Source organism: Urocitellus parryii, chromosome 3, assembly GCF_045843805.1.
Source record: "Urocitellus parryii isolate mUroPar1 chromosome 3, mUroPar1.hap1, whole genome shotgun sequence".
NCBI lineage: Eukaryota > Metazoa > Chordata > Mammalia > Rodentia > Sciuridae > Urocitellus > Urocitellus parryii.
Window position 1 is genome coordinate 33,393,780 of NC_135533.1, and position 26,037 is coordinate 33,419,816.

Sequence of the window (26,037 nt, forward strand, 5' to 3'; positions counted from 1 at the left end):
TCTCTATATGATCACAGTTGCCAAGTCTACTTACTGACTTTCAAAGTTTTCCACTATCTCCATCTGATGTCTATCTAATCTTAAGGGTTCCCCCACCCTCAGAAACACATTTCCTAATTCCCTTCATCTTTCCATTGCTGTCTACATTTTCATTCCCTGCACTAATACAATGAATGTCATCCTGGGATTTCCTTTTACTGATTTTCTTATTTGGTACATTTTTTTTCTTGAATCTCACCTCTTCCCCCTTGGTTTACTTCATTTTTCTCAAGTATATCCTCAAGTGACTTCCTAAGAAATGATATATGGAAAATAAATTTTCTATTTTACTTACATGCATTTACATGTATATATTTACAAGTATTTATTCTGGTCTTACTCTTCATTGATATTTGGGTGAAAAGCATTTTTCCCACAGGATTTCAATATGCTATCTTTAGTATTTAGTGCTTTTGATAAAAAGTCTAATTTTTTCTAGTTTGTGTTTTTTTTATTTTATTTATTTTTGTGCATGTAATTGTTTCCATGCTGGAAACAATTCAATTTTCATTTCTGGACAATTCAATTATCTCCCACTTATCTTAAATATTATATTTGTATCACAGATATTTAGAATGTCTTTAGACTCAAGGACTCTCTGAACCTGGAGACTTGTGTCTTTCATTTCTGGTAAGTTTTTTTGTTTTTACTTTTGGTTTATTTGTTTGTTTCATTTTGTTTAGATTTTCTGTTTGGTAGTGTTTCCCTTCTGTGTTCTATTTTTTTTTCCTGGAAGTTCTCTTTAGTCCAATATTAGAACCATGTTCCTGGTTCTTTATTCTACCTATGTTTTCTGTTTATTTTCTATAAGTTACCATTTCATTGCACCTTCTGGAATACATTTTCCACATTATCTTTCATTTATTTTATTGAATGTGTTTTAATTTTTTCAACCTCTCCCATTAATTATTTTAAATATTTATTTTTTAGTTTTAGGTGGACACATATCTTTATTTTATTTTTATGTGGTGCTGGGGATGGAACCCAATGCCTCATGCATGCTAGGTGAGTGCTCTACCACTGAGCCCCAGCCCCAGCCCCAGCAACCTCTTCTATTAATTTTTAAGAGCTACTTTCTAACTAATTATGCATTTTTCTTACCTGATGTTCTTGGTTTTGAGTACAGTAACTTTTTGAATCTCTCTATGGGTACTATCCACCATTGAATTGTTTTGTTCATGTTTGTTTGTCTTAATTTCTTTCCTTCCTTTGAAGGCTTTTCTCCCGTTTCTGATTCTCCTTGGTTATCTATTCATATTTCAATGCCAGTTTCTAAATGCTAATTTCCAATGATGATCTAGATGGGCTTTGTCACATGGTCATCTTCTTATTAGAGTAGTGGATTATGGACTCTCACTGCAATTTAGAATCAGCTGGAGAGCTTTTAAAAAATACAGAATGCTGGTTCTGCTTCCGGGAACTCTAGTTTAATTGGTCTGAGGCAGGACCAGGCATTACTTTTCTATAAATTTTCTATAAATTCTATAAAGTAGTTTTCCAAAAATTTCTAATCCGCAGAGGGTTTCAGAGCCATTGCTTTAAGAGCATGAAAAGTGAAGGTTTGGGATTTTTAGCGCGGCGGGGGTGGGTCTTTTAATTTCCTGAAGAAGGATCCTTATATGTTTTGCTTAGACCATAAATACTGATGTTGAACATTTGGCATGGCAGTATGGGGGACATTGACCATATTGCACACACTTAATTAATTTTCCATTTTCAACCCCCACTTTATGCTCACTGTTAGTCACACCTGACTTTTCCAAATTCCCAATTTCCCTGTGACTCTGGTCTGCAAAGTTGACCAGCTTATTTTCAGTTCAATCCATCCTCAATATACTCTAGCTTGTGGCCTTACCCCATCTTGCTTCCTGACTGCCTTCAAAATTTGTATGGGTAAACTGGTCCTGGAAGAAAGGAAAATGAACCTGTAAAATCCTTTAGAGGTTCCTTTAGTCATTTAACAGAAGAAACTAGTGATTATTTTACAAAAACTTAGTATAGTGGAAGGAAAGTCAAGATTAGAAATGGCTGGAAAGGTAACTTATTCTGTATAATGAAGGAAGAAGGATTCAATGGAATAGAATTCAATCCTAAGCAATAGAGAGTGAAGATTTAAAGAAGATACAGGAAGGCCTATAATAATTCAGGAGGGAATCCATAGAACTTTCAAAGACAAGAATTTTAATTTTATTGCTCATATGTAAATATTCTGTCTCCCCACACAAGTGCCTTTGACAATGTAGGTTTTTTTCCTATCTTTTCATGGAAGTCAAAGAAGCATAAATAGAACTTGAATGAATATTCATCTGTGTTGATATCTGGCAGAGAAAAACGAATTTGAAGCATGGACTACTAAACCATAACAAGGAAAATATCAAGCCCCTTCTTGGGTAGTACCAGGAGCAACACCACCATTATGAAGGTGTGAGTCAATTTTGCCAAACTCCTAAAAACAGGCTTCTTCTGCAGATGCTAATATTTACATCTGTGCAACACTTTTCTTAAAATATAATCATAGCCCTTTATAAGGGACTACAAAGATGATAAAGAAGGTGGTTTTATAATAATCACCAAATCCTGGGAAGTTAGAACTTAATGCTACCTTTGTAACCTTTATTTCATTGCTTCTGCTTATACAACCAGGAACAAATCAAGTGGACTCTGAGGCTAGACCTTAAGACCCATTAGCTCTGTTGCCATTAGTCATGTTCCACGAAGAAAACAAGAACACATGCCCTTGACTTAAAACCCTGAGCATGAAGTTGAAGGTGAAGAGATGAGAATTTGATGAGGAAAAGAAAAAAAAAAAAGATTGAAGTCATTATGCAAGTAGACATTCATGCTTTACCAAGTACAGAGTCAGTACTTACTAACAAGGAAGGCAGTAAATACAGCTCATTGTCTTAAATGGCCTAAGATTATTTATATCTATTCTTTCCAATTTTCTGGCTGAGCAGCATGTGCTTAAAAATCAAAGGAGGTTTGGCAGCAGCCACTGCACAGACCCAATCCCATAGGCTTCCTGGCCTTGCTCCACTTTCTCTGCAACCATGTCTGACGAAGCTGACGTGGCTGAGATTGAGAGATTCAATAAGCAGAATTTGAAGAGGGTGGAGATACAAAAGAAGAATCCACTGCCTTCAAAAGAAACAACTGAACTAGAGAGGCAAACAGATGAATCATCACGAGGCATGCATGCCAAAATGCATTGTACGTTCCTCAATCATCACCTTCTTGTTTTATTTCTTTGGGTTATTTAACACTGTAAGATGCAAAGAGGTTGGATCAGGTTTAAATGACTGTGCTGCCTCCTTTTTGCCTGAAAGGACTGAGAACAGCTGACAGTGGAGGCCTCCTCTGTCTGCCTCCTCCATCTGCCTGTGTGGCTGGCTGGGGAAGAAAAGTACTCACACATTGGTGAAGGAAGAAGTTGGGTGGGATAACAGTGAACTAGGGTCAAAACTAAGCTGGTCCCCCATATCTTCTTGAAGGATATAAAACATAGCTTTAAAAGAGTGTCATTTTGTTGTTGTTCAAATTATCTTAATTATTTAGAATGAATTGACCTAGCTTCACATACATATATTATCATTTAATGTCACAGCCCTCCTTGAAAAGGAAAATTGGTATTGATGCAAAGACATATCTTTATTAATATAATGAGGCTTTGCTGTAGTTCTGGACTCAGGGAAGATAATTTATTATAAAGCATAAATCGATCTGAAATGGATGATATGTCTGTATATCTCAAAGTTCACCCTTGTAAACTTTGGTTAAGTTGACCTCTCAAAGTCTTGGCTGCCTTGTTGAAAAATCTTATATAATACCTGTATTTTCATGATAAGGTCACCATGATGACCCTTCGTGATGAAGGAAGGCATGTAAAGCACATAGCACAGCCAGGCCCTTGGTAAGCACTCAATAAAAACAACTATCAGTATTCTCCATGTTCCTAACACTCTGCAATCGCTATGCCTTTTGCTCATATCAAGGATTAGCACTTCAACATATAGCAGACCTCTCAGCCCTGACAACACACCTCTAAATAATAGGAACAAAAGCAATAATGAGAAATCAGTGCTTTACTAAAGATTTTGTGTTGTTACAGGGAAAAGCATTCCTCTCTCACACTGCGTGGATGCGTGGAAAATCTCCTCTGTTTTCCCAGGAAATGCATCTCTTGCCTATAGCTGATATACCCTACCTCTGCTCCCCTGTGGTGGCACAAGAGACCAGCAGTTACCTGAACTCCAAGCAGTATTAGTTATCAATATGCCAAGGGATGAGGGAGTGGCTCATCCTGCCTCTAGACCTTATCAAAAATAATGTAAATATTACCCTCAAAATGTCAGTAGCAAGAATCAAATTTTACAAATAGAATAATATCTTAAACATTTGGAAAAACTTGCAATGCAGGACCAATTCAAATGTCACCTCTCCTATAAAATTGTTCTGAACTAAGCAGAGCCAGGCATAAGAAGAAGAGCTAGTTAGAAGTGAGGAATCCTGGTTCTGCTGGTAACTAGCTATATGACCTTAGGAAGATCCTTGTATTCTTCAGTTTTGTCATCTGGAGGAAATATTGGCTAAATTATTCCTAAGATACTTTCTAACTCAAAAATCACATCATGATCTTCCTGCAAATACAATAAGCAAATATTAAAGCAAATCTTTCTTTCATCTCATTTTTCAAGGTATCTTTCAAATCCATTTGTTTAAAGTAAGCTATGCCTTAATTATGCTATCTAAACTCAGGGAAGCCTGTATCCACACAATACAGGACTGTGGCACAGGCTTAGACGTGTAATAAAGAAAAGTAAAGATACATTGCGTATGGTTTCATTTACCTAAATTGAATGCCAAGGAAGCGAATTCCATCTATATATACAGAGCTAACTCCTCTGTAGAAATATTTTCCATACCAATGTTGTCTCTCAGTGGAATCTGAAGGTGTGCCCTGCAACACCTGAATGTCACATTGAAGGGAATATAATGATATTTTCTTTCACATGTCTAGCTCAAAGAAATGTTAAAAAATGTTGGTGGAACGAAGTTCAAATGAAATTACCACTAGTCCATCTTTTAAAAATGAGAAGTGACTAGGCTTCTCCTTCCTTTGTGAAGTCTTCTTCTGACTGATGCACTGTAAGGATGATGGGAGAATTCAAACTAAAGCCAGTGGAAAAGAGACTGGTGATTAATCCTTTGAAGGGATTCTCTGAATTCCAAGTTGCTTTTAATGTTATTTGCTAATTTTGGAAGAATCAATCCCTAATCCATTGAATTCCAAATAGCCAGAAGACAGGAAGAGAAATCATTGGACCTCTACTAAAATTACTTCCTTTTAAATAAAAATCCATTTACCCATAATGTCATTGATTCTTCTTGTGGCTAACATAAATACAGAATAATAAATTACTATTTTATATAAAATTATTAACCCAGGCAATTGCTTCCAGAATAATTCTATTACAGGGAGAGCTTTATGACTGATTTTTAAGTATCATCAATAATGATTCATGATTTATGTAAGAAGTCTGCAGGCCTTTTTACTTTCTGTTTATAGAATAAGCATCAAGACCAAAGAATCTGATTTCTCCATGGTTAGTGCAGTACTGGCTTCAGGCTTCCCTATACTTTGAACTGCGTAGTGCTGGATATTTCCCCAAACAAGAACTTACTATTTTTTTTTAAATTTTATGTTACAGACTATCACTTTTTATTATCAAAGTTTAATGAAGTCTCCCAGGAACCCACCCTTTCTCTTTCTGCTTATGAACAAGATGTCCTTATGTGCAAGGTTTTGGGGGGGAAAACCCAGTCCACTAATAATTTTAAACAGATCTCCCTAGGTTTATCAATTCTCCCTTTAATGATGTTTTCACCAGTTACTTTAATAAGATACCTTGGAATATCGTCTTTTTGTTACCAGAGATGTGGTTTGGGGAAGGGTGGGTTCTAACAGACCCAATACTTGCCCCCAAGACCAAATGGAAAAAGTGATGGTGAAGTAGGAAAGAAATTCATTCTTAGTGTGTCCGCACTGGGAAGACAGATCTAAAGTGTTTCATGGTATCAACAGTAGCTTTGGGGTAAAATATGGAAAAAACTGAGGGAGTTTTCCTAGCCAGCAATCTTGCTCAGACAGGTCATCATTTGGTGGATCACTATCCTAAGACTGGTCATGTATCCCTGTCAGACCAAGGAACTCTGTGTTGGTAGGGGAACAGTTTAACTCTTGTCACAAGATATTTATTGTTTAGACCCTCTAGCCAAAAAGGAAAGAGGGAATTAGTTCTGTCAATGATGGAGCCTCCCTTCAGGTTTAGGGCTATGAATTGGGGACTTCAAAGGGCTACTCAAGGGGTCTAGAATAGGACATTATAAAATCTCACAAGTGGCAATCTGTTCATTATGATGTTCTTACAAATCTCAAAAGTATCTTAGTTACTCTTTCTTATTTTGATGGTTTCCAACTTGAAGATGAAGGATTACCCATCCAGAGAACACTTTTTCAGTGATTAACATGCACAGTTAAATAAGAATCTGATCAGAAGTTTAAGGTAGCGAAAAGAGAGAGAGATGCCATATGAAGGCACAAATGTCAAAATGTTTATCCTCTTATTAGTTATTTATCAGACATCTGCCGGCCCAAGTGAAGAGTCAGTGCTTTTAACAAAAGAGACTTTAAGTCCCTGTTATACTTTCCTTATACCTTGTTCATCATTCATTTCAGACAAAACTACTCAAAATATCATGAAGCATAACTCTCTAAATAAGATTTCACAATTAATTAGCTTTATACATCAAACATATCAAAACTATCAGATTTTTGGTTAAAAACACATACTTGCAGAACAACTAAACATCCCTGGATTCTACCTATGAAATTATTCTAATAAAACTATAACAACTGAAGGCAAATTTTATGGTATTTATTTTTATTAATGCTATGATCAAAGTAAGTATTCCAGAGTATTTTTAGTTAATTTCATTACTAAGGGCAAAGCATATCCATATATGTCTTATTGTTTTAAAGACTGGATGTTTCTGTACTTTTTAATTAGAGAATTATCTCTAAGCAAATGGTTGGATCTTATGGAATGGCTACAATGAGACAGTTGTGCAATAAGCTATTTTAGATTGGGAAGATTAGAGAGAAATGTTAGGAGTCATAGTTTTCTTTTTGTATTTTCTTTTACTCTATCTTAATTGAGTTATCTATTCAATGAGAATAATGTTTCTTGGGACATCCACTTTTTTCTCCTCAGAAAAATGCAGTGTCACACCAACCCAAGGTGGAATAAAACATAAGATTATTGTCTGGTCAACATGAAGTAGATTAAGATACAATGTGGGCCCCACAAAGACAGTGCTCAGGAGGACTTTACTCAGTGCAGATTAAATTGGTAAGGAGGACACATGAAAGACCTCAAAGTACTCATCAAACAAAGGAAATATGTTTTTAGTGGAACTGGAAGAACAGGATATTTTTGTTCTTTTGTTCAGTGGATATTTATGATCTGCTATTACTTATTATGATCAAGTATTATTTTATGAACTGAGTATGAAGAACAAAACTGACATGTTCCCTGTCCTTAAGAAAGATATATTCCAATAAAAGATATAGTCCCAATTTAAAAATGATAATATTCAAATACAACTTCTGGTGAATGTAAAGGAATCACAAACTGGGTAAAGTGACAGAAAAATTTAGAAGGTAGCCTCCTTAGATATCATGATTTTTCTGCCTTTGTAGGGCAGACCTTCTACTTGAGAACTGTAGAATGAGAGAAGACCAGTTTTACAAAGAACAGGGAGGGTGAATGCTCAAAAATAGAGATCCACAAACATTCTGTAATGTGACAAAGAGTATTTTCATGTTTTACAGGCCATTTGCTTCCCGCTGCAACTAATCAATTCTGGCATCAGAGTATGAATGAACCTAAACCAATGGCCATGGCTATGTTCCAATAAAACTTTATTGAAAAAAAAAAACAAGGCAGTGGGTTAGATTTGATCTAGGAGATACACCTTTTGAGTTCCTGCTCTAGCTGGATGTGTTACCTGGGCAAATGTTGTGACATGAGGCAAGGATTGCTGTGTCGAGAAAGTGATAGAAGGCTGGTATGGATAAAATCAAGTAAGTGGGAATAGAGGGGCATGAAACGAGCTTGAGAGACAGCAGGAGCCAGATCATGCACTGCGTTAAGCTCATGGTAAGAAACATTGGATTTTACTAGATTTTGTTTAAGTCTCTTAAAATTTTAAGTAAGGTAGTAATACTCTTTAGGTATGGAAACTCATTTTAATTTCTATGCACAGAACAGACTGGAAGACTACTGAAGCAGTTCTGGAAATATAGTCATGACCTGGATTCACATGGTGGCAATGAAAAGGAGTAGAAGAGGAAATATTTGAGACACACTTAATGATGAGGGTCCTAACTGGAGGACTGAATGTAGAGGAGGTAACAATGAAAGAGAAGGAAAAAAAAATAATTTTGATGTTTAAGGTCTGGCTGAGGCAATTTTATTACTCATAGGAAATTAAGTGGGGCTAAATTATAAATTCTAAAGAGGAATACCAAAGAAACAAAAGCCTAAAAGTTAAGCTGAATCTACTTTAGGGAATATCTTAAGTAAATTGTATTTGTTTTATTGAAAAAGAGAAAAATAATGAAAAGCTTTGGAGAGGAAAATAATATAGCCAGAGTTGTACAATAAACTATTTTAGGTTAGGTAGATTAGAGAGAAATGCTAGGAGTCATAGGAAGTTAAAGAATTATTAATATCATAAAATAGAGATCACAAACCTGATTCAGAAAATGTATGAAACAATTTCTACTAGAAATTGTATGAAACGTATTCAATAATTTTGGTTGAAGCTATTTAAGATAAATAAACAAAATACAATTTTAGAAGGTAAAACACAAGAGGAATAAAAGCTAGTTTTAAAGGGAAATGTGGATAATTAGATTAGCAAGTTAGTACAACTGAGCCCCCAAACTAACTTCTGAGTCAGTTCTCTGACAGAGAAGAAAAATAAAGTAAAATAACAAGATAAAGTGAAGGTGGAGGAGGTGGAAATGGATTAAGTAACTCCCATCTGATATATGGAAATATAGCTCTTTTCCAGGGGAGAAACATTAAATGATAAAAGAAATACATATCATAATCTTTTATTAAGGGAAAATTAAAGATCATAATAAACTATGCCATAATAACTATTTGCTTAAAATACAGATACTCCTGACAAGTAGTTTGTAAATTGAAAACTCTCATGTCTTATATGCTAAATACTGGATAAAAGTTGAACTCATTGTACCATAGACCTCGAATGGAATTTTTTCAGAAAGTAAGAGCAATTAAGTTCAGATAATGGGTTTTACAATTACTTGGCTTGATTCAGAAATAAGTCTTAGAAAATAAGAACAATTAGTGGTTCCCTGACATTTCCCCCCAACCCCAAACACCCAGAACATTAGTAATATCAACTCTACAGATCACCAAGTAGGTAAGAGTTAGTAGTGTGGGCTCTGGAACCAGACAGTCAGGATATAAAACATTTGCTGAAAAGCAGAGTGGCTGTGGACCCTAAATGGCCAGACATTCCAAAAGAACTGTGATAATCAAGAAGGAAAGGTGTCATGTAGCTAATACTTCAACTGGCAGAAAGTTAATTTGTCAGCTGCATTAACTATTAAACTGATACCTACAGAAATAAGACAATAAGATGTGGCTCATTGTTTATTATACCCACAATGGGCTTTTCAGTTGCTTCTGTTTTATTAGAGTATCCAATGAATCTAAATGTGACCATTCCCATTACTAATCTAGTTCAATGTGATTTATTTCCTGATTTCTTAACTAGTATTTCTGATGCATTATAAACTTGCCATTTTGCAAAGATAATTGGGTTGGCTATATTTAATTTTAATTGAATTTTTGACCTTTAAGGATCCAGTTTAGCCAAATTGATATCTGATTAGGAGTATTTTCAGTAGACTTATTAGTCTGGCTTATTATCTAAGATTGCAGAGTCATGTTGAATAAGGAGATTATCTTCAGTCTCCTGGCAAGTATATACAATGTGTATTTTTTAATTGTACCCAGAAGCAATGGGTACAATTGGGAAGAAGAATACGAAGACTTTTTAAAGACTACTATCATTGATGGTATGTATTCAGTTGAAAAAAACCACCACACTCCTAAACATTTGATTGAACAACCACCAGTGATTAGGAGTTTATAGGGTTAAAAAAAAAAACAGCTGTGAGCTTTACTTTTCCTCCAGAGCAAGTTATTTCTGCTGGATAATAGAATTTGCTGATGTTTCTTCTGAACAAAGAATTGATGTCAGTTGACTTCATCTTGTTTTTTCCCTGCTAATCCCTGTCTCTCTCCAACATTTCCCACCTTGGTTCTAGCTTCTTTAAGGAATATCCACTGTGTATTCTTACCTCTCTGCCTTTGCTTAAACTGTTCCCTCTCCCTGGAATGACTTCTAACCCACCCCCTCCCAAGTAGGGAAATTTCACTCCCTGTTGTCATAGTTCGATGCTTACTCCTCTGTTTTCTGCTTCCCTGGTTTTCTTGAGCCCTGGACTATGACTCATTCATCTCTATATTACCAGTATCATATATGCTTGGCACATGGCATACAGAGAATTAAATTCATGCACAGGGAATTAAGATTCCCTTATGGAGTACAGCAATTGTGGAAAACAGTATGGAAGTTGCTCAAAAAATTGAAACTAGACCAAGTAATTAAGAATGCAAATATCCCAAACCATGTTATGTTAAAAAAAAAAAAAAAAAGTTTGTCAGAAAGCCCATGGTCTGACTAAAAACATTAAGGTAGCAATTAGTGAATAACATGGAAAAAAAGTAGAAAATGTATTCTTGAATTAATATTTTATCTCATTATTTATTACTCAATTTTATGAAATAACATTTATTTTAAGCCCTAATGAAATATTTACAACATATGACATATGAACAAAGTTTACAACTGCTTACCTTGAGCTGACAGGGAAGAAGTTATGAAATAACTGTTTTTATTGCTCCCTCATAAACTACATCACCAAGAAACAAAAAAGTTAATCTAAAATGTTCTACTTTCATATGGAATTTTATGAGGTGAGAGGGATAAGAAGACATATTTCCTTATGTTAAAATAACAACAATATCATTGTTATAATAACTGAGGCTGGGTTACTTTATACCAAAAAAAAAAAAAAGAGGTTTATTCCCTTCTCAGTTCTGTAGGTGAAAAGGCATAGTGCCACCATCAATAGAGCTCTGGCAAGGACCTCATAGCAGATGGTATTACAACATAGAAATGTATGTGAAAGGAAAAGATCACGTCAGAAACAAGTGACGGTTTTGTCATAACAACCTCTCCTAGGAATAACCCAGGTGTCCCACAAGAATCATGTTAATCTCTTCCAAGGGCAGTACCTCCAGTGACAAAGGACTTCCCACTGGGCCTCCCTCTCTTAAAGGTTTCCCCTCCTTTCAACACTGAGGACCAAGCCTCTGACATGGGAACCTTTGGAGGACAAACCACATTCAAACTATAGCACAGGATAAAGCAAGCCCCCAACAAAGAAGTGGTGACGAGAAGAGAAGAGAGGGGAGGGGAGAGGAGGGGGAAGAAGAAAAAGAGACAAAGAAGCTATGCTTCTTTAATATTATTTTTTAGCACATGAACATTAAAAAACATGTATTTTACACAGCTCTGAATTTAAGTTTAAAAATCAATTCCTAAAAGTCAAGAGCTAATGAACCTATCTGATGAGTTGGCAGCATACCATATACAAAATTTTTCAAATGATTTTAAAACACAGTAATCTGATTGAACATATCTAGTGTGATATGTCTCTTTAAATACTTTAAAAAAACACTGCAAACAAAACACATTCCATTTCTGATAATGATTGATCATGTTGGGTTTGTGTGTTGATATACAGCAAATGAGAAATCATGTTGATGTCATTGGGAACTGGGATGTTTGGGAATAGGGAAAAGACACAAAATGATGAAGTTAAATAAAGACTTTATGATATCCTGATTTGAATAGCATCAGCATACATTCATGATTTTATATGTGCACATACACGTTTCTCAGCTCCATCAGTATAAAGGTCTTGAAGTGCTAAAGAATGTGATGGTAATGTGCAGTCTTAATACTCTGATTATGATCTTTCATTATCATTTCTGATCCAGAGGAAATTGAAGCTTCTCGGGAGAAATTCCAGTTCTGAGGCAGGAAATATATAACCTAAACCTGAAACATTGTGTTGAACCAAAGTCAGTAAAACTATTTGTTTTAGTCAGCTTTTTGTCTCTGTGATCAGAAGACCTGATAAGAACAATTGTAGAGGAGGAAAAGGTTATTTGGCATACATGGTTTTAGAGGTCCCAGACCATAGATGGCTGATTCCACAGCTCTGGACTCATGCGAGGCAGAACACCATGGAGGAAGGATAAGGCACAGGAAAGCAGCTCAGGACAGGACAATCAGGAAGCACAGAGAAACAGACAGCCCCCCCACACACCAGGGGACAAAATAAAAACCCTAAGGGCACTCCTCCCAGGACCCACCTACTCCAGCCACACTCTACCTATTTATCCTGTCAGTGGATTAATGCTCTCATTAGGTTAAAGCTCTCATAACCCAACCATTTCACCTCTAAACTTTCTTGCATTGTTTCACATATGAGCTTTAAACCATAACACCATAACACTATCAAATCTTATTAAAGGCATATAAAAAGTCCCAGGAGTCAATTTGAAGGGTCTCCTGCTGGCCAAGAATGTCATAACTGGAGGACCAATTGGAAGACTATCTACCATGGATTAAAATGTTTCAAATGTGTCTAAATCTATGAGGTCATCATAGTCCAAATTCAAAAAGAAATAGGTCTTACTTGAATGTGATAATTTGGCACCTCATTTCTTCAAATTGGAAGAAACACATAATTAAGCATTTATCCCATCTACCCTGTATTAATTATCTTGGAAAAATTAAACAGTTGTTGACAAAAAAAGTTTCTCTTAATAAGAAAGAAATAGACCAGCTGATAAATGATAAAATAGGAATAGCACTATTTTGAAACTACTGATGAAGGATTTAGAAAGTGATTATCAATAGCTGTTGACATCTCAAAAGTTGAAAAAACTACATATCAGGTGCACACTAGCAGAACTACTGTGGAACACATGTAAAGTAGCCCTGCCTAAAAAATAAAATAAAAACCAAATCAAGTTTCTTGATTTCCTATTAATTGATAGTCGTATCTTTACAACTATCAATTAATAGGAAATGGGACACAGGAAAGAAGCTTAAAAGCAATTCACAGACCTGTTTTGTCAACAACTATAATACAGGGAAGGGAAGAGAAGAAAGAAGTATTGGCTGGAGAGATATAAGAGACATGCAATGAACTGAATGTTCAAGTCTCTAATAAACTTCATTTGTTGACATTCTAACCCAAGGCATCGGTATCAGGAAATGAAGGCCTTTGAAAGGTAATTAGGTCATGAGGGTGGAGCCCTTGAGAATGGGATTAGTGGTGTTTAGCTTTTTGAGTTCTTTATATACCCTAGAGATTAGTGCTCCATCTGATGTGTGAGGGGTAAAAATTTGCTCCTAAGATGCAGGCACTCGGTTCACCTCACAGATTGTTTCTTTTGCAGAGAAGAAACTATTTAGTTTGAGTCCATCCCATTTATTGATTCTTGGTTTTTAATTCTTACATTATAGGAGTCTTATTAAGGAAGTTGGGGCCTAATCCCACATGATGAAGATTACTACTACTACTACTACTTTTTCTTCTATTACATGGAGAGTCTCTGGTTTAATTCCTAGGTCCTTGATCCACTTTGAGTTGAGGATTTGCAGTTTTCCCAGCACCATTTGTTGAAGAGGCTATCTGGCCAATGACATGAACAGACACTTCTCAGAAGAGGATATACAATCAATCAACAAATATATGAAAAAATGATCATCATCTCTAGCAATTAGAGAAATGCAAATCAAAACTACTCTAAGATACCATCTCACTCCAGTCAGAATGGCAGCTATTATGAAGACAAACAATAATAAGTGATGTTGAGGAGGTGGGGAAAAAGATACTCATACACTGCTGGTGGGACTGCAAATTGGTGCAGCCAATGTGGAAAGCAGTATGAAGATTCCTTGGAAAACTTGGAATGGAACCACCATTTGATCCTGCTATCCCTCTCCTCAGTCTATACCCAAAGGACTTAAAAACAGCCGACTACAGGGACACAGCCACATCAATGTTTATAGCAGCACAATTCACAATAGCTAAACTGTGGAACCAACCTAAATGCCCTTTAGTAGATGAATGGATTTTAAAAATATGGCATACATACACAATGAAATATTACTCAGCAATAAAAGAGAATAAAATCATGGCATTTGCAGGTAAATAGATGCAATTGGAGAAGATAATGCTAAGTGAAGTTAGTCAATCCCCTCCCCCCCCCCACACACACACAAAAAAAAAACCAGTGAATGGTTTCTCTGATATAAGGTGACTGACTCATAGTGGGGTAGGGAAAGGGAGCATGGGAGGAATTGACAAACTCTAGATAGGGCAGAGGGGTGGGAGGGGAAGGAAGGGGACAGGGGGTTAGCAATGATGGAGGAATGTGATAGACATCATTATCCAAAGTATATATATAAAGACATGAATTGGTATGAACATATTCTATGTACAGAGATATGAAAAATTGTGTTCTATATGAGTAATAAGAATTGTGATGCATTTCGCTGTCATGTATTTTAAAAAATATAAGCAATTTTAAAAAATGGAATTAGTAGGGCTAGGGTTGTGGCTCAGTGGTAGAGCACTCGCCTGGCACCCATGAGCCACTGGATTCAATCCTCAGCACCACATGAAAATGAAATAAAGATATTGTATCCACCTATAATTCAAAATAAATATTTTTTAAAAAAGAATGGGATTAGTGTCCTCAAAAAAGAAATTCCATAGAGGTCTTTTGCCCTTTTTATGCCATTAGAAGATACAAAAAGGAGACAAGATGACAGCCTGTAACCTAGAAAAGAGCCCTCACCAGAACCAGGTGGTGCTAATACCTTCATCTCAGACTGCCAGACTTCAGAACTATGACTGGGGGGCAGGGGCCGGGGTGGGGGTGTCTTCTGTTGTTTATAAGAAACCCAGCTCAAGGAATTTCATTATAACTGTCTGGTCTGATAGAGATAAGACATGTGTTGTATGAACTTCATTATAATTCTGATTTCAACCAGTAAATTATATGAGGTAGGGAGAACTTATGAGCTACATGAGAACATTTGAATGTTGATGGATATTTAATGGCAAAATGAATTATGTCGTTTTAAATGGAATGTTAACGTGGTTATGTTTTTACTAGGAAAAAAATCCTTACCTTTTAGATAGACTGGCTGAAACATTTACAGTTGCAAATGATGAAATGTCTAGAATTTGCTTAAAATATTCTGGTGGGGGGATTAGGAAAAGTTGTAGATAAAAACTTGAAAATTGTTTTAACTGGATTAGCTTTTCTACTTTTGTGCATGTTTATAATATTCCCTATACAGTGTTTTGAAAACAAAATTAAAATGCTCATATTGTGAGTTTACATTTAAACAAATGAGACACGTGGGAATTTATAACTTCAAGGTTAAGAAAGAACAAATATTAGAGGGGAAAATGTTATTGGTTTAATTGAGTTGCAAAAATTTATTCCTTTTACACACTACATAATATAATTAATTGAAAAAATAATACTAAGAACAACTCAAAACAAGATGTGACAGCATTTAGTTCCTTTAGAGGTGAAAGAAATGTAATTTGTGCGACAGATGTCATTTTTTTTGACAGATGTTATTTGTCAAATAATTTTATTTGCTAGTGACCACGCAGCTGGCATTGTCACTATACTTTCAGATACAGAGAACTCTATGGCTGATCTGTAAGCTCTTTAGTGACACGGTATATGCATCCTCATACCGTCTTGCTGGTTTGGGGTTTTCAGCAAGAACAGTTTGGACATTTACTCCCCTCCACCCCACCGGACCCCTGCTCCTGGGTGTGACAAGGAATGGGACTTTTGAAACAAAAGATATCCTAGGATGGCATTGATGCAAGAGTAATCTCTACAAGCAGTGCCACGTTTCAATTCCCCTATCTCCCAAGGGTAAAATAAACCTGTTTCCATCCTCCGAAAATCCTTTTGTAATGCTGAAGAAATGACAGTATTCTGGTTGATTTAGGAGAGGAACGTTGCAGTCATAGGAAGATGCTATAGCTCAGAAACACGAAAAACTCTAGGAAGGCAGAAAGAGAGAGAGAGAGAGAGAGAGAGAGAGAGAGAGAGAGAGAGAGAGAGAGAGAGAGAGAGAGAGAGAGAGAGAGAGAGAGAAATCCACATCCCAACCGAGGTTTTTCTTACGTAGCCTGATTTCCTAAGACAGAATTTCAACGCCTGAAGTTGTTTGGCCGCCCTCAAAAGTGCAACTTATCCTGACGTCTCCAGATGGAAAAAGAAAAAAAGTTGTGGAAGTCCGAGGAATGAGTCACTTTGCTCAATTTTGATGAGTAATCTCAGGTGTCCCTGAGCCCTGTTCCGAAGGATAGGGGAGGGGGCGTCAGATTTGCCGATGGAAGAAGACAGACTGCTCTGGATTGGATGGCGAGACCTGGATTTTCCTAAAATTGCGTCATTTAGAACCCAATTGGGTCCAGATGTTATGGGAACCGACGGGTTACTGTCTCGGAAACTCTCAATCACGCAAGCGAAAGGAGAGGGGGCGGCTAATTAAATATTGAGCTGAAAGTCGCGTGGGGAGAGTGTCACGTGTGTCTCGAAGCTCGTGACGCCTGAGATAAATACCGCGAAGCACCGAGCAGGCAAAAGAGCGCGATCGGACCTCCTCCTCCACCACAGCTGCAACCGAGAGGGCTGAGCGCTCGCCTGGCGCTCAGACGCCACAGGATCCCTGCGGGTCGGTCCGCCGCAGTAAGTACCCGCGTACCGCCAGCTGTGGCTGCCGGGCTTTCCCCCACTGCGCATCTGTCCAAGGGGGCCACACGCGACCTTCCGGTGCGTGGCTGCTTCTGGGGACTGTGGGGAGATTTGTTTCTCAAGTGCCAACGCCCCTCTTTGTCTTCCACCTGCAGAGCCTCCAGACTGGAGGGTATGGGTTAGTGGGTTAGGTCTGGGGAGCTAAGACTAGGGGACAAGGGGATTTGAGAATCCTTGGGGAGTGGTTCTCTTTCCTAAAGAGTCCAGGCGAGAGATGTACCTCTTATGCTTTTTATCTTGGTTAAACTGGACCGGAGTTCCGTTGTGGGGCCAAATATTCTGCCGCTCTAACTCTTAGAGGTTTATACACGTGTTTTTTTCCTTCCCTCTCTTTGGTGTCTTCTCCCGCACTCGTCCCAGAAATCCAACATGAAAATCCTCGTGGCCTTGGCAGTCTTTTTTCTCGTCTCCACTCAACTGTTTGCGGAAGAAATCGGTGCCAACGATGACCTAAATTATTGGTCCGACTGGTCCGACAGTGATCAGATCAAGGTGAGACTCGATCCCGGCACGGCCCGCGCTGCTTTTCCTGGGTCGGAGCCGTTACCATTCCCCTAGGATAGCACCCGAGTTAGCCTGGCGGGCACCGAGTCCGCGACCCGAGACAGTAGAAGCGCGCGGAGGGGTGTAAAGGGGCGCCACCCCCAGGTTCTCCTCGGGATTTTGCGCCCAAGATATAAGTTTCCTACACAGTCGGGTCCAGGAACTCCCTGGAGAGCCTTCCTGATGTGCCCCTGTCGTCCCAAGCCTGGAAACCTCACAAGATTTCATTCCCTAGTAACAGAGATTTCAGGGGCTTCCGTCCAGCTGCGCTGCCGCTGCCGGAGCGTTTTTGGAAATGTTAGGGACAGAAGAGGGCGCGTCGGTCGCGGGCAGAAGCGATGACTAGGGAGAGCTTCGGGGAACTTAGAAGGGCCGAGGTGGGTGGGAAGCTAACCTCCTGCCTGGATCCTTACTTTGAGGATCTGAGAAAGTAGCCACAAGTTTCCCTTTAGATGGCTCGCAGGCTGGCGCGAGGCTGAGAGCGTTGTGCTAACAGTGTAAGTGGTTGGTGCAGGTCGCTTGAAAGCATTGTCACCCTTCTCCACCCCCAACCCCGCCGCCCGCACACCTGTGTACCTTGGGGCAGTGAGGGGTCTCCAAAGCCAGCACCAGTGGCCGGTCGAGGGTGGCAGCGCGGTGGATGAAGTAAAATTCTTTGGGATGGAAGGAAAGAGCGGAGAGCGCTCTGGGCTGAAAGATGCCGCGGGGCTGCCAACCAGCCAGGGTCGGCTGATGGGAAGGAGGCAGCCCGGGGCAGGTGGAGGCAGAGATGTGGAGCCTGGGACAGGCTCCACTTAGTCTCGGCGCGGGGGAGCCCGCCAGCTTCTCTTCTCTGGGCTAAGCTGCCTTCCCGAGTGAGCACATCAGCCGGCAGTCCAGGTTGGTGAGCTATTAGAACTCACGGTGAGAATGGCTGGGGTTACAGAGAGCCTCATTCTAGTTACCTACACGCCCAATTTGTCCCCCAGGAAGAGCTGCCGGAGCCCTTTGAGCATCTTCTGCAGAGAATCGCCCGGAGACCCAAACCTCAGCAGTTCTTTGGATTAATGGGCAAACGGGATGCTGGTGAGATAAACAAGGGTCCCTGGGTATCTCCCTGCAAGCCGCCCTGTTCGCTAGCTTATTCCTGAAGCAGCCAAGTGTCTCCTGCTTTTTGATAGACATTGCCATCCTAAGAGAGGTGTAACTCTCAGGATGAGATTCTGGCCCGCACCTAACACATGCACTTGCCCCTAGAAGGGCAAGATCTGTTTCACCCGTTTCATGGAATTCAAGAGACCCAAAGCAGGAACCAACCTTAGCTAAACACACTCTTGACTAAAGATCCCACCGCTAAGAAGGGGAAGGCCAGGGGTCTCCAGGAGAGACTCTGAATGGTTCAAGTGCATGTGGAGACTGACTTCAGAACATTGTCTGGGGTTAGATTAGATTTGGCTGCCCCTTGTTGCGTGATAGAAATATTCAGTTTCCTTGAGTTCATCCCACCATCCCTGAAACTTGTGAATAGTTAATGTCCATTCGTCTCTTGTCAGATTCCTCAATTGAAAAACAAGTGGCCCTGTTAAAGGCTCTTTATGGTAAACATTCCTATAAATCTTTATTTTACTATTGTGAATGCACATGTAGGAGGAAAGTGAAGAAATATTTTATGGGCTGAAATACAAGATCTTAATTATTTCTGTTCAATTAAGAGATAGATATGCATACCCTCCAAATGCGGGGTGTGCGTGTGTGTGTGTGTGTGTGTGTGTGTAAGAGAGAGAGAGAGAGAGAGAGAGAGAGAGAGAGAGAGAGAGGCTATCCTTAAATGGCATAGATTTATAGTTAATAACAAGCCTCAAGATTCCCATAGATCTGGGTTTGAATTCGTGACCCATGGATGTTACTTAATAGATATTCCTTTTGTTTGTTAAAATATCTAGCTTTATTATTATTATTATTAACTTGATTAGCATTCTAGTTCTATTTTGTATTTTTCAGGATAGCACATAAGTGGAAAATTTACATATTTTGAAAATCAGTTTATTTTATAATTCTCTCTAAAAGGTATTGTGTAACTTCTTTAAAACAAAACTATATATGTTTGCTAATTTTATCTTTCTTTCTCCTAGGACATGGCCAGATCTCTCACAAAAGTAAGCTCTAAATTATTTTGACATCTATCAAATGCTAATTTTAATTGTATTGAATTCTACTTTATGTAATACAATGTCAGAATGGAGGAAATTCATCCAGAATATGGTTAAATGAATAATTAATTTGACAAACTTTGTTATTTAGACTTATAGTTACTGAAAAGATGCATTATATTAAAAAAGAAAATGTCCTTTAACAATCCTAAATTGTTAGTTTTAGAATTTTAATACTAGGTTTAAGAAATCCATCCCACACATTCATTTCCAACCCCTCCTCATGCCCACTTACACAGCAAAAAAATCCCAAGCATTTATATCTTCTAATTCATTTTAGTGAAATGAACCCCATAACATCATTTTGGGGGATCATGTAGCAGCCAATTAAAGTGGGTAAGTGAATATCTAAGCAGAGAATCCACACTAAACATAAAGATGGATAGAGATGCAATTTTTTGATCCTATAATTGAAAGGGGGAAGCTCTATCAAAGTACAGTGAAACATTTCTTAGGATAGTGAAGAACAGTGGTACTGGAAGGTCAATAGATCCCAGTTTGTAGCTAATAGAACCAAAGTTGACAGGAGTCCCAAGTCATATTGCCCACTTAGCATCCTGTCTTGGATTTGATTCCCTGGGTGGCAGAGTAGGCCCTAGTAAGGTAGCAGCCCTATTCTCAACTAATACACTAAAAAACAAGAGAAATTCTCACACTAACATCAAAATCATAACCTTTTCTGAAGATTTTACTTATGCAGATAAATATATTTTGTTCATATTTACTTTCTAAGGATTTGACTTTCAAGGGAAAGTCTATACATAGTGAATATATAATAAAAATAAATGTACTCTACTAACATAGTAACAAATATACTTTCCCAAGGTATTTTTTTTAATTCAATAAAACAGTGACCTTTTAGAAGTGACCTTTTAGAAGAATTGACTAATGTTCACTTGCTAAGAAATTAAATGTTCAATAATGTGAAGAAATAAACTTAGATATTTCTCTCTCACACAAATGTAAAATTGACTCCCCCCAAAATCACAACTGGCTCAAATATCAACAATGTTACAACTTTGTATAATAGATAAAACATAATATGTATGAAAGGTACTTGCTACTATTTAAAGAATTGAGAACAGTTCTCTTGTATTGTTTTAGTGTAATTTATACAACTTACCAGGAATCTTTATTTCTTTAGCCTTGACAAAACTTGAATTAGATGCATATTTTTTATATAGGCATATATTCAAAAGTGTGCTTTTTTGTACTAGTTATAAGAGTTATATCCTCAAAGATATACATATTAAAATACCCCTAAATGTATTTTTCAGGGCATAAAACAGATTCCTTTGTTGGACTAATGGGCAAAAGAGCTTTAAATTCTGGTATGTATGAAATCATGATTGACAGTACCTCAAATCTGCTTCTATTGTTTTTATAAGGCATAATTTTCAAAATATTCAAAAGGAATAATAGACTTAAAATGAGTAATGATAGTGAAAAAATTTAGCTGTAGCACCTGAGCCAAGAGTAGATTTATAGCTAATTATATATAAACATCCCCATAGTATTGGTTGATTTCTCTCAAACCATGAGCTTTACCAGAGTCTGTTCCATTTAATCATTACCCACCCTGAATCTTTGGGCTGGTCTCATGCTCATTCTCTTAGATCTGCTCTCTAAGCTATACTCAACCTTATGAGGCAGGAAGGGTGGGTACAGGGAGGACAAATATAAATAATAATAAAACAAAGAAAAATGTTATTCAAATCACTTGCTCATTATAAAGTTATAGAAGTTCAAATCTCAATGTCTTGCTGCATGTTGGAAAGGATGAAAGTGCTATCATCCATTTTAATGCCTCCAAAAAGGAACACAGTCAAATTATCCTTGAGTGTTATAAGCCAGTTCTGGCTGTGGAACCCTTAGAGAGAAGAGATGCCACACTTTTGATAACCCATCTTAAATCTGAACAACTCCTTCGTTTGATATAAAGGCTGCATGTTTTCTTTTTTCTCTTGAGTTTGCATTGTCTGTGTAAATGCTACATACGTATATCTGAAAACCCTTATTTCTTAACTCTTTCATCACACTATTTTCAAGGTTAAATAACCCCTTTATCATATTCATGGAAACTGATTTTTTGTCAAGCACCTTCAAGCCTGGTTAGCCCTCAGCTATGGCTCCTTGGAAAAGCTAGTCATATTCTCTTTATTTTACTTTGAATGAAAATAAATTAAAATAGTAGTCATCTAATTACTCAGAAAGTATTCAGCAGCTGTCCTATTCATTTAGAATGTATCTAGTTTCTAAAAAATCTGTAACTAAGTTGTGATGACTTAATTCTTAATTATCTAGATTCATGAAAAAATAATCATCCTAATATTTTTATTGATTATTCTCTTTCTAAATGTAGACACTACCTCTATATTTTGTCACCAGTAGTTCTGAGGCTATTCAATTTTATGTTATAAAATCTTGTTTTAAGTACAGTTACAACTGTACTTCATGAAAAATTTATAATTGTTTTATTTACATATTGTCTTCTAGCTTTAGGAAATGGGATAGAAATTTAAACCACAGAGACATTTATTTGTATCCATACATGCTAGTCCTTACTTCACTGTGATTTTCTTCGTAATTGTATTAGTCATCTACTCTCCATTTCCAGATTTGATATAGCTGTCAGAACATGCTTGACAAATAATATAGATGCTGTGCAGTTTAGAACAGATTAATTGTACCTAAAGTAATAATTATAGGTAATGATACATAGAACCACTGCCATAAAGCAGAATCATCTTCTAAGTAAATCTTTGTTCTTCCATTTGCTAAAAAATTTAAAAAGAAAAAAAAGAATCCATTGTCTATCAAGAACCTCTTCATATGGTCAGTGGGACAAGGTTATCCTACTCACATCCCACAGCCACCTGATCCTTAGCCTTTCACAGTCACAGATGATCTAGAAACCCTTTCCCAGAGAAACCCACACCAGCTCAGGCACACAAAAGTTGGCATACATCTTCAGAGGGTTTAAGGAGCAGGTAAGAAACTCTGCTTCCACGGAAAAACATATTTGCCCCAGCGAAATTGTTAATCTGTCTGTAGTTAGTTTAATTGGGATTCATCTCATTTCTTTAATGGAACTGTGGGAATAAAGGTAGCTACCCCAGCTTGCCAGGGACTGAGCTTGTGCTCATCACCTTCTTTCTGATAAAAGCCAGCCAGGCAGACAAAGGAACTTTTCCTTCCTTCACAACTGTCCATCTTGGGGCTTAGTCTGTCCCACCTCGGAATTGCAGACAACATTGATGCAAAACATTCAACTTATTGTTCACCTCACTTAAGGGTGGGTGGACATTAGAGGTCAGTGTTAGAGGAAGTGCTAAATCTGGTGTCTGCACTTATCTTTTCTCCCAATAAACCTTTCTCAGTAAGGAAACTGTAGGGTACCTTCTAAGATTCCTATGGATCTTCCTTCTGCTGTTTCTACTTAAATTAAGTATTTTTATACATGGCATGCTGAATTTCAAAAGGCACAATAGTTTCACTATAATGTAAATCTAAGTGTCTGAAATATTGGCTAAGTTGATGAAAAATATTCTTAGATATAGTATTTCAAGAGTCTGATCCCTACCCATTTGTGGTTATAGATCCCTTTGAAATTGAACATAATAAAATATAATAAAATGCTTGCATTTTTTTTGTCCAGAGAGTCAAAGTACTTAAATTTCTTATGAGTTTTGTGTTAAGTACCTTTGGAAGCAGTGATTAATATTTCACTGGCCAGTAGGGTGCTAGGAGGTAAGTTAAATTGTGCTGTATTTAGAGGGCTCAATTGACTTACCTACAGAAAATGAGTCTGCCTGTCACCTCAAGAACTGTCCATCAAGAGAGGAAGAGACCTTCATAGCATCATGTACTTCTAAGACAGAAACTAGCAAACTTTTTCTGAAAAGAACCAGATCGTAAATATTTCAGGCTTTGTGAGCCATGCCAACTTGATAGCATCTATTAGAATCTGCCATATTAAAGTCAAAGCAGCCGAAGATAATATCTAAATAAACTGAGTTTCTGTGTTCCAATAAATCTTTATTTACAACAGTAAAGGGTGAGCTAGATTTGCCTCATGGTCAGTAGTTTATTGACCTTCGTCCTAGAATAAAAGTCTCATTCTTCACTTTTGTCCTACTAATATTCCCAGTTACTTCAGGCATGATCCTTTCCATAATTTACTAAGCATGTCTCTATGTCTGCCATGATAATAGAAAAAGCTCCTGAAGATCAATATTGCACTATATCATAGAAATACAATATATTGCTTTTGAGGCATCAAATATGTAACATATGACCAAAGAGTCCAAGTGTTCTGTGGTTAGATCACTTAGAATCAGAATAGAGAGTGAGGCAGGATTAGAAAATGTAAAAATAAAATTCTTAGCCATGCTTCAGTGGAGGGAAAAAGTTATTACAAATTTATACTAGTTTACTGTGTGCACTGAATATTATTTAACTCACTCAATCTTCTTAAAATACACTTTATTTCCCCTCTGTTTTCAGTGGCTTATGAAAGGAGTGCAATGCAGAATTATGAAAGAAGACGTAAATAAACTACCTACTGTATTATTTATTCAGCTTCATTTGTGTCAATGGGCAATGAACTGTAAAATAAAATATGCACTATAAGGAATAATTATTTATTTAAAAACAATTGTTGTGATGAGCTGAAAACTCAAAGTGTTTATTTTTCATATTGTGCCAATATGTGTTGCAAACTTGTGTTGTGGTAGTTCTAACATGATGACTCCTTCAGAAGTAGAAATCAGTGGTAATTTCAATGAGATTGTAAAATTCTGTCAATGATACATTCTCCAAGGAAAGAACCCCACTGAAAAGACACATCAGCTCCTGCTGAAATGGAGAAAACCCTTGTACAGTCTGTGCTTCCCTGTTTGTTTTCATGGTGAAAATGTACTGAGACTGTGGTATCAAACTGCATTTGTGTCCTTGCAGCATGTTTCATGTTTTGTGACTATAGAGAGATGTTTTAAAATTTTTTAATGTGATCCTAAGGTCTTCATTCATTATATGATGTGTTGTGACAACTACATTTTAAATAAAAGAAAAAAATAAGGATTTTGTAATATTCTTTCATTAACACTATGTCAAATCAGCAACCTCTGTTTTAGTAGCTGAAATGTTGTTCTGATTAAAATGCAAGCTCTCTTTCTCACATCCATAAAGACACACACATAACCCACACACATGTGTTCCCCACACATATTTTTTTGCTAAGTCATTTGACTTGAGATGATATGCAGTGAAAACAATTGCATTTTGGAATCGAAAGAGCAACATTTTATTCAATAATAGTGATTATAATAAATAGCATTCTATTGAATAACAATGAGTATAATAAATAGTAGCTAACTTATATATTATATGTAGTTAATCATTCAATGACAAAAGTATTATAATCATAATTTTACAGATGAGAATATGAAGGTTAAGGAAAAGTTGGGGTCAGAAATTATAACATTGAAAAAAGTTAAGATCAGAAAGGAATAATTGAAGGGGAAATAGAGCAAATTTGTATTTGACAATGAAATTGATTTAACAAAATATATTCATTGATATAACAGAATATGATTCAATAATTTAATTGACATATAAGCCAGATGCAGTGGTTCATGCCTGTAATGCCAGCAGTTTGGGAGGCCAAGGCAGAAGGATTGCAAGTTCAAAGCCAGCCTTGGCAAGTTAGTGAGGCCCTATGCAACTTAGAAACTTAGACCCTATCTCAAAAATAAGAAGGGCTGGGGATGTAGCTCAGTAGTTAGATGCCCCTGGGCTCAATCCCTGGCGCGCTCGAGTGCTCACACAAACACACACACACACACACAAAAAAAAAAAAAAAAAAAAAAACCCAACTGACATTATGTTGTATTTAAAAACATGGAAAAACGTATATGATATGCTAGATAGACACAAAATAATATTTCCTTATTAGATGTACATGCACATTTCTGCATGCATGTTGTGACTAAAGGAACAATGCAGTGTACAAGAGCATTCGGAGTCAAACCGTTCAGATTTGAGTTCAGGCTCCATCACTTAATGACCTTGTCGTGATGAATAAGTCCCTTAACTTTCCTTTACCTTATTTTCCTCCTCAGTAAAATTAGAATAACCACAGTATCCACTATGTGGAGTTC

At 37.2% G+C, this 26,037-nt stretch overlaps 2 protein-coding genes across 5 annotated transcripts; both read left to right on the forward strand.

Annotated features, from left to right (window-relative positions):
• The first annotated feature begins 3,089 nt into the window (after positions 1-3,089).
• On the forward strand, positions 3,090-4,233 carry LOC113184737 (thymosin beta-4-like). The gene is made up of 2 exons (XM_026391571.1): positions 3,090-3,249; positions 4,148-4,233. Exons 1-2 carry the CDS (start codon positions 3,090-3,092, stop codon positions 4,231-4,233), a joined length of 246 nt encoding a protein of 81 aa, XP_026247356.1.
• Positions 4,234-17,513: 13,280 nt separating this feature from the next.
• Tac1 (tachykinin precursor 1) lies at positions 17,514-24,432 on the forward strand. 4 transcript variants are annotated; one of them, XM_026391564.2, is made up of 6 exons: positions 17,514-17,636; positions 18,656-18,752; positions 19,220-19,264; positions 19,799-19,822; positions 21,154-21,207; positions 24,383-24,432. In XM_026391564.2, exons 1-6 carry the CDS (start codon positions 17,514-17,516, stop codon positions 24,430-24,432), a joined length of 393 nt encoding a protein of 130 aa, XP_026247349.2. The 4 variants fall into 4 exon arrangements, with proteins under 4 accessions (XP_026247349.2, XP_026247351.2, XP_026247350.2 ...); XM_026391566.2 differs by lacking the exon at positions 21,154-21,207; XM_026391565.2 differs by lacking the exon at positions 19,220-19,264.
• The last annotated feature ends 1,605 nt before the right edge of the window (positions 24,433-26,037 follow it).

Coding starts and splice junctions, on each gene's coding strand:
- Tac1 (XM_026391564.2), top strand. CDS start 17,514: ATGAAAATCCTCGTGGCCTTGGCAGTCTTTTTTCTCGTCTCCACTCAA. Junction 19,823..21,153: donor TGGCCAGATCTCTCACAAAA/GTAAGCTCTAAA, acceptor TGTATTTTTCAG/GGCATAAAACAGATTCCTTT. Junction 21,208..24,382: donor CAAAAGAGCTTTAAATTCTG/GTATGTATGAAA, acceptor CTCTGTTTTCAG/TGGCTTATGAAAGGAGTGCA.
- LOC113184737 (XM_026391571.1), top strand. CDS start 3,090: ATGTCTGACGAAGCTGACGTGGCTGAGATTGAGAGATTCAATAAGCAG. Junction 3,250..4,147: donor CATGCATGCCAAAATGCATT/GTACGTTCCTCA, acceptor GTGTTGTTACAG/GGAAAAGCATTCCTCTCTCA.